Source organism: Mizuhopecten yessoensis, unplaced genomic scaffold (genome assembly GCF_002113885.1).
Source record: "Mizuhopecten yessoensis strain PY_sf001 unplaced genomic scaffold, ASM211388v2 scaffold11091, whole genome shotgun sequence".
Lineage (NCBI taxonomy): Eukaryota > Metazoa > Mollusca > Bivalvia > Pectinida > Pectinidae > Mizuhopecten > Mizuhopecten yessoensis.
In genome coordinates, this window is record NW_018408875.1 from 236470 (window position 1) to 245958 (window position 9489).

A 9489-nucleotide genomic window follows, 5' to 3' on the forward strand; every position below is an offset into this window, starting at 1 on the left:
GTCACGTGGTACTTGTGACGTCAGAGTGGCACGTTTGAGTCACTGGCCCATATATGATAGGTAGATGTAGGGATCAGCCTATATAATTCTGATTTGTTTCACCGAACACCTCTGACAGTGTGATTCTTGGCATGAACCTACATACTAAATACAATTCTCTACCAATTTAATTGAAGAAGAAGACAGGAAGAAAACAAGTCACTATTTACGTAAAAAAATACATCGGAGGACGATTCTAATACGACAGGAACGTATATAAGATACGCATATTGCATTCTTTTATTTAAAAACATTCATTGCCCCAAAATGGCGCAGAGGACTAGGCACAAGTTATATCAACTTATCAACGCCTTTTCCTCTAATACAGTACATATTGATATCATACAAACTATATTATACAATTATTATATTTTACTTAAAACCTGCTGCTGGATTTGATGAAAAGTTGCACGTGTCTGAATACTTCTGTATTGGTATCTACGAACAGATTTTCATTCCCAAATAAAAATAAACCTAAACCTAATATATGCAACGAGTTTATGTTTTGAAATAGCGTAATTCGTGCTGTATCAAAAAGTTAAACGCATATAGCACAGCGGCTACACAGACTGAAAACTCCATATATTACTTGATTTAAAACAAAAGAAGATGACGTAGGAGCCAGTTTAATTGTGTGACTTTTGAGAGTCATATATTTGCAATATAATCGACTATAGTGTTCTGAAATCTGCTGACATATCGCATGTATTCCTCCTATATGTATATACATGTATATCCACATATCAACGCCTAAAAGTGAAAGTTTCACCAAGTGTCTTTTGCCTCTGAGTTTGGTGTAGTATTAGACCACGCAGACATGGAACGCATAAACTTTCAATTTGGTTTTCTCATAATCGCGAACGTAAACTACTTGATAAGTAAAAACACCGGGCAGTATAGTTTAATTATATACGTGTATACGTGAACAACCAATTGATGTCAAGTGTCAATCAGACTGTCACGATTAAATATGATAGTTTAAAATATTTGTTTCGTTGAAATATTGCCCTAGATGTCGGCTGAAATCGGGATGCGAAAAAAGAAATGGCCCTTCCCCACTTCCCCACTTTTTTCTCTCCATTTCACTTAAAATAAATAACATGCAAATCTATTTGTGTGGAATTAGAAATATTTTTATCTCTAATGTGTATTGAAATATATGAAAAAGTGTACCGTTCTGAGGCATTATTTACCTTCTACGTTCCACAACAATTTAAATAAGTTTTTAACAACATCTTCATTAATCATTGAGGAGGCAAGGAGGAAGCTTTATCCAGTGGCTAAGGCAAAGCGAAGGAATGGGCACGAAGTAAGACTTGTACGTGATAAGATGTTCGTCGATGGTGTGTTGTACACGGGCGAGACGAGTTCTCAAAGGATGGAATCACGTGTTCAGCTGCTGCACCCATGAATGTAGAGGAAAGCAGGTCGAAGAGATCGCGCCAGCCGTCAACTCCCAACGGAACAGGATCATCAACTTCCGGTTGTCCACCGTCACGTCGGGCTAGATACGCTGTTGGCCAGGATAGGCAAGGTTCTCATGCGGGTTGTGATGAGGAACAGACCTACGCCAAAGCTGTTTCCGCATAGGGCTCACAGGAGAACATATCCCAAATTAATATATGCTCTTGGAACGTTCATAGAGGCATAGAAAATAAAATTATAGATGATAATTTTCTTAATATTTTTCAAGATTCAGATATTGTTTTTCTAAGTGAATGTTGGTTAAATAATTTAGATAATGTCAATGTTAAAGGTTTCGATTTTTTTCCACCTTTCAAGAGAAGTAAATGTAAAGGGGGTGCCATGATATGTTTATTTAAATCATGGCTGACAGAGGATATAACGCTGAAAGAGGTAGTATCTGATAGTATTTTGTGGATAAAGCTAGATGGTAAGCTCTTTTTTGACAATATCGATACATATCTCTGTTTTGTATATCTTCCAGCAGAAAGGGCAACATTCTATGACAGTTATGATGTCAATATGTTTGATGTATTGGAAATTGGAATTGCCAAATTCAGCTGTATGGGTCATGTATTTATCACGGGTGATCTCAACAGTAGAACTGGTAGAGAGCCTGACTTTATTCCATTTGATGTTCTACATGATAGTTTACATCAGGTTATAGATAATGTGATACCCTATGAAGATGAAGTTGATGAAAGTGTTCGTAATTCTGAAGATGTTTTTGTTAACCAATTTGGGCGTCGTCTTTTGCAAATGTGTAAGACTACTGGTTTTCGAATATTAAATGGTCGGACGACTGGTGATATCGAAGGTAAATTTACGTTTTATAACGCCTTAGGTACAAGTACAATTGATTATGTACTTATTTGGACCAGGTTCAAAATTGTAATGTTGGGGATTTTAATGAATATTCTGACCACGCGCCATTGTTTTTCACCTTAAAAGCAGACACTCATATTTGTAATTGTTGTGACTTCAGTAATACGTTTAGTACTACTAAGTCTGTGTCCTGGACAGAAGAAGCAAGAGTGAATACTGCCGAATGCGCCGTAGTTACCGGAAGAGACAGGATCTGCTTAAGGTCATAGGAGTGTATTGCTAAACGGAAATAGGAAGTACATCCCTAGTTGAAAATCCAATGTAGGGAGACAGTATCACAATTTCCGCATAATCTAATGTTTAATATTAAAGTGATGAATATTGTATGCTTATTATTGACATAACAGTGTGTTCTTTCAATATTGAAGTATTGCAAAGCAATCCAGGCATTAATTCAGTTGTTTTTTAATCAATGAGTCACATGTGTCCATTTTTCTGTACTTCAGAAACCGGCTACCTATTTCACTACTGTGAAGTTTTTCAAGAACGATAACTCTTGCATGCAATTACTATGTGTATATGCTTTTATTATAAAATGACAATTTTTAATCGTTTATAGATAATTAATTGTACACAATTTCAGCATTTATGAAATTGATATACATTAATGCAATACTAATCTATGTTAGTATCATTTTTATTGAAATTATTTTGCCAAAAATTGTGTGTTTCAATTTATTTTCAAAATTCACTCCTTTTTACATAAATTTCCTTTTAAAATCCTTAAAATTCTGACAACCTATATTTTTTTTGCGGCAGAAATTTTTCTTTACTTTAAAGCAATATATCTACAAAATTTGAATAAATTCTACTGAGAAATGGCGACACAATCCTATTACCTTAAGGATCTTCTTCAGGAAGATTTCAAGTCTCTTCAATTGTTGTCCTTTTGGGAGACAGATTTCCAGCCCATAGAGGAGATTGGGGAGCACATACACAATAACCAGTTATTGCTGTAATCGGGTCTAATCCATTCCCACCATGTAGTCCTGACCTCATCAGACTATATCCTACGCATGGCTTCTTTTTGTATATGGTTTCGACAGTGGCAGCAGCGGTAGATTTAACATCCTGCTGGATCCGCAGATGTGTAGTCCTGGTCCGGATATTGACGGGATCTGGGCCGATTCTGAATATTGTGTTACGTATCTGACTACGCAAACGACTGGATGATGGAACCATCAGGACAGTGCTCTTTTCTGGTTGAAGTATATATCTCTCCATAGAACTGTAATCGACCGCAACATCCAGTAGAGTCTGTAAGGAGCTTAGTTCGTGAGCAAGTATGGTAACATCGTCAGCACAGGTCGGTGCACTGCAGTCGTTGGTACCAATCTTGATGCCTAGTCCTGTGCTCTGTATACAGTTGAGGAGGTCGTTCACATAAACTTTGTAGAGCTCAGTACTGAGCAGTCCTCCCTGCCTTACTCCTTGCAATATCTGGAAGCTGTCAGATAACTGGCCATCCCATTTTACACAGCTAGTCGTCCTAAAGTGGAGATCCTGTATTACCTTCCATGATTTGCCGTCGACTCCAGCTAGAAATAGCTTCCTGAGGAGACTGTTATGGTTAACCACATCGAAGGCTGATTTGGCATCTAGATAAATGGCAAAGACGTCTTTCTTACAGTCTCTGGCGTCTCCTAGCACTTCTTCTAGTATAGTGGCAGCCATTAGAGGCGATGCTTGCTTTAATTTGTGAAGCCTCTCTGGAGATGATTTTGGATCTCTGCTACGAGCGGTCTTATGGAGGGCAGTAATAAGGCCTCAGGGACTTTGGTTACCACTGGCGTCACAGTGATCCCACGGTAGTTTTTCGCCTCAAATTTACTCCCCTTGTTCTTGAAAACGGGAACTATAGTACCTTTCTTCATCGCAGGAGGGACGAATCCAGCCTTCATGATGGAGTTGACGATCCAAGTCACTACATTCAGTACCCGTTTACCAGCGTATTGTAGGTGCTCTGTTGCCAAATCATAAATATATTCTGTCTTGTTCTTATTTAGGGAAAGAATGGCCTTTGCAACTGCCTCTCTGGAAAATGTAACGTCTGCTGTATTACTACGACAGATATCGGAGATGGTATCCACATCTGTTTCGACTAGCTCTGCATATTTTTCATCAAAGAGAGGAATGTCGGTAGGTCGTCCTAGCGAGCCAAAATGTTGATTCAAACCTAATAGTACTTCCTGCCCGTTGTAAGTATGTTCACCCACCTTAAGCTCAGATATGCACCCTCTCAGTTTCCCTCGATGCTTGTCTATAAGCTTGTACAAACGCCCTGAATCATTTAATCTAGCTTCCATGATCTCATCTCGGTCATGCATGAGTTTCTGGGCAGACGCGATCCTAATATGTTTCTTCAGCTCATGCTTCGCAAACTTCCTGGCTATAAGCAAGGGTTTGGCTGGATCACTTGGCCGACCGTTGAGTTTCCATTCCCAGTGGCATCTACGTGAGTTTCGTATAGAGGATGCAATGTTCTCATTCCACACTGTGAGACCATTTGCCTTATGTCTATGACTTGGAGCACCAATAGTGGAGGTTTTGGCAGCTTTGCTTAGGATCTCACTCATATCCTGTACCGTTTTTTAAATGGAGAATTTGCTTCCAGAGTCGGTTTGTACCTTTAGTGTCTCTTCTGAAACTAGTGCTTTGTAGTAGTCCGTATCAATCTTTTTCCATGGCGTTTTCCTGTTCCTTAAGGTAACTGATGATTTGGTGTGACAAGGAATGGTTCCCTTCATCGTTAAGATAACAGGGTAATGATCTGAAGTATTGGAAGAGAGGTCATTAATAGCACGTATATGCTGAAAAGGGGTAGAGCTAGTCTGCTGAAGAAAATGTTTATGGCCGTGCTATCCCTTCGATTGGAATGTAATGGATAAGGAGTGTTCATCAACAAAACTATATATAGTATTATGTGGTAAGAACTACAGGTAATTAAATACCTTTTAATTCACAGGTAAGATATTAAGGTGTCTAACTGTGTATTACTATCTCTCAGCTAAAAGTTACATTGAACATTAAACGTTGTTGATGCAGAAACGGAATTAGAATTCCGTGATTCAGGCTTGAATTTTCTTTCGGAGAATTGATGTTTTTATTTGTCGATTGATGATTTACCCATACCTGTCATTCCTTACACCGTTTTGCAGATAATATATATGTAAAGTGGGCGTGTCAGAATTGGTACACCTAATGGACTTGACATCGTATAAGTCGTGCTACTGTGACGTCACAGATCATGTGACCTCGTACAGGGTTCAAAATATGCAGATATAAATGGGGCGTCATCTTAGTACTGAGACAGACGTTTTGTTTTTATTTAAACATATTTTATTGATATATCGAATGAATTGGGCACTAGTTATAACAACTTATAGAAGCCCTCTCCTCAACTATAATATTACAATGCTAGTGATAGCGACATATGCCAATCAAATTAATTGTATGAAAACAAGGAACATAGAAGAAAAACATAAAAAAAATAAAAAGATAGTTTTGAAAGACAGAAGAGATCATAAAGATGAATCGAGTTTATTTCGAATGATACAAAATGTTCATTCAAAGTATGAATATTTTTAAACTACTTAAACTTAAACTACTGCATGGCACCAAGGACTTAGATAGCAATCTAATCATTCTTTTCGCATCAGCTGCTCGTTTCCATGTAACATATCAAAGTACCATGCAGCGGAATTATTTCAATTTGAAAAAGAAAAGATATATATATACAGTTTGATGAAAAAGTAACACTATTAATATTCTATAGACCTACAAAGCAGAATTACAGGTCTGCATAAAGGTCATATTTAAGGGAACTACACTTGTGTCTGAGTTAAGTATGTATAAATATTCAACTTCGTTCTCCAAACCTAAGTAGATAGGAGGGGATGGTTGTAAATTTAAAGCAAAGTTTTAAAATAAATATTTGAAGGCAACGATGGTACCGATAGATCTAACGAGTTCCAGCTACGATGAGTTTCATATTAGCTATAAATGTCACGGACCACGTGTTGAATTCATCATTTTGACGTCATTTTTCTTAATTACAACTGGTGAGATAACGTCTCGCTTATAAACACTTCTTATAAACTTAAACAGCAGTGATAACGACGTCACGCTTATAGATACAACAGATGAGCTATCAATAAACAGCTAAATGTACATTGCAGCTTGTGTTATCGTGATCACGCACGGCTGGTGTCACTACCACAGCCTAGCCCTAAATACATTCTACGAAATATGCTAAACAGCTTACCTGTTTTGCATAAACTGCAAACATGTGCTTGAGCATGTATTACTCCATCACAATATACACAGAAACACTTTAAAAGTCGATTAGATCTACTTTCCCTATGGGTGTGTTAATGCAATTACATAATACTACAGCCTTCGTAGCTTGGTCAAGTTGTTTTTTCCCCTGTCGTACGTGTCACATTGATATTGTACACAACAACGCAGCAAATTAGTTATATATTATATATTAAATATAAGTTTATAACATTAGTGCCAATAGATGATTAAATCAAGCGTAGCAAGTTATCGAGTTAGCAAGTTATCGAGTTGGCAAGTTATCGAGTTAGAACGAATGCAGTCGTGGCATTTGTTGTTATCTCCATCCTCGATAATCAGGGGTTACGCTCACTTTCGCAGAGAACGAACCACTTAACACATTGGTCGGGCTATCATTACATTATAGTATTGTACATGTATTTACTCCAGGGGTTACGTTACGTACACTTTCGCTCCCTTTCGCTATCTGTGTTCACTTTCGCTCTGCAGAGAACAATAGTGAACGCCACCCTCGGAGTACCGAGGATGAGTCGGTTTCGAATAGCACTACAGATATATTTGTATTAAGAAATATGCAACAAAATGGCTGATAATAAAGAAATTAATGAAAAAGTACAGAAACATGTATCATGAAGTTTATTAGGTATCAATAGACAGCAGAACTTTGATCCAAAGTTCAAATGAGGTCAAAATCTGGTTAAAGCCATGCCTTGATTGTTGCAGGGGTCGATATAGTGCATACAGGCACATCACGTGACAGATAGGTGATCAGTTACAGCGTAAAACTGTGAGATATTATGGAAAAATGACGGGTAAAACCGAAAACACCAGTTGTTAGTTGTGATTGGCCAACGTTATTGTTAATCGCTGCACGTACCACACTTCATATGGTTTTTTTTTAATTACGGGAGTGTGAGCTCTGAGAAGGGGTTAGGCAAGATGTCGGCCGGAGTTTCCTGGGAAGGCCCGCGTAGAGCACTTGGTGCGCATGCGTCAGAACAATGCCTTTCGTGTTGTAACTCGATATTTATTAATCTGTTTACTGGGATATATGCTTTTGTCTTCCAAAAGTATGTTATAAAAGACATTGACTAAATCTTACAGAGAGGGAGAGAGATCCTGCTCCATGGTATGGGTATTAGGCCACTGACATACAGAGAGGGAGAGAGATCCTGCTCCATGATATGGGTAATAGGCCACTGACATACAGAGAGGGAGAGAGATCCTGCTCCATGGTATGGGTATTAGGCCACTGACATATAGAGAGGGAGAGAGATCCTGCTCCTGGATATGGGTATTAGGCCACTGACATACAGAGAGGGTGAGAGATCCTGCTCCAGGATATGGGTATTAGGCCACTGACATACAGAGAGGGAGAGAGATTCTGCTCCATGATATGGGTATTGGGCCACTGACAGTCGCTGGAGCGACGGATTTGTTGTTCGGCACGTTATCAAACTTACGTAAACAAATATTCATGTCGTATTTCAACGTGCGAAAAACATAATATATGGATGAAATACACGACCTAACATTTAAAATTAATAAAAAATGTTGTTTTTGTTTCTTCAAAAATAAAACGTTTTCGTCATTTTGTTTGACTATTTCGGAAAATGGAGGGGATAGTAAAGAAAATGCTTAGAAACATCTATGGGCAAGGGATACACATTGTAGGGGTTTAGGTCAAGTTTTGGTAAAAATGCACCTCTACGACGGTACATGTATATAGGGGTAGTAGATCTAAACCACGTGTAAATTTACTCTGAACACCGCATTTTGGGTCCAAATAGGTCCAAATATAGCTGTAACATATCCTTAGGTCACGGTGTGTACAACGTCTCGGACTATTTAAACTAGTACAGCTTTTAAGTACAACAAATACTTAAGAATTAAATATGTTAAACAAATATATATACGATGCTACCAATTTGAGGAAATCATCAATGTAAAGTGTACTGATGTCCATTCTCCACTGCACTATGTGTCCCGCACATCATGTAATTGTTTTGTAATATTTGTAAGTGAATGTTGTATGGTTGAGCTGTGAAACTCAATGCAATAAAAGAATTTGAAATTTGACTGCTACCGGGCAATCTGTATTGTCACTATGTATATCAATGTGGGGAAGCACGTGACTTTTAATGATTCAATTCACGGGAAAATTTCGGAAAACAACTCTTCGACTTGAGGGATAGTTTTTAAATAAATTGGAAAAGCCCTTCCTTCTATATAATCACACTTAGTATACTCCGTTCCGAGACTAGATTCGGTTGGTGTAGGACTGGTTTCAGTGTTCTGAATGGCATGGAATTTACAAACATGCGTGCACAACCTTTAGCCTTTAAATGTTCGGGTATGATTATTTCCACGCACAAACACAAATATTTTGCAAAAACTGCATTGTTTGAAAATGTTTCACATATTTATCCTGTCTGCCGAAAATCTAAATTTGGTACCGGTGTTGTATGATATGTTGCAACTTAGAATGAACCAATTAGCACCGATATTGGTCCCGGATTTTGTTGCATTAATTACGGGAAATGAAACCAACCACGTTCCTCACACATGATTCCATTTCACGGTGCAGAGAGCGGAAGTGGGCGTTACCATTTCAGTGTCGATGATGTTTCGCTCTGTGTAGAGAGCGAAAGTGGGCGTTACCCTTTCAGTGTCGAGGATGTTTAGCTCTGTGTAGAGGGCGAAAGTGAGTATAACCCCTGGAGTATGGAAGCTGGATTATTGGCACGAATGTTTGTGAAATACGCGAAATTTAGAATACTGAAACCAGTCCTATGCAAACTG

At 38.2% G+C, this 9489-nt stretch overlaps 2 protein-coding genes across 2 annotated transcripts; both read right to left on the reverse strand.

Annotated features, from left to right (window-relative positions):
• Positions 1-3252: 3252 nt before the first annotated feature.
• LOC110465561 lies at positions 3253-4062 on the reverse strand. The gene has a single exon (XM_021521482.1). It carries the CDS (start codon positions 4060-4062, stop codon positions 3253-3255), a length of 810 nt encoding a protein of 269 aa, XP_021377157.1.
• Positions 4063-4079: 17 nt separating this feature from the next.
• Positions 4080-4964, reverse strand: LOC110465562. Its single transcript, XM_021521483.1, has one exon. The coding sequence runs from the start codon at positions 4962-4964 to the stop codon at positions 4080-4082; it is 885 nt and encodes a 294-aa protein (XP_021377158.1).
• Between the last annotated feature and the right edge of the window lie 4525 nt (positions 4965-9489).

Bases quoted from the DNA above. Each gene is read 5' to 3' on its own strand.
- LOC110465561 (XM_021521482.1), bottom strand. From the start codon at position 4,062: ATGGCTGCCACTATACTAGAAGAAGTGCTAGGAGACGCCAGAGACTGT.
- LOC110465562 (XM_021521483.1), bottom strand. From the start codon at position 4,964: ATGAGTGAGATCCTAAGCAAAGCTGCCAAAACCTCCACTATTGGTGCT.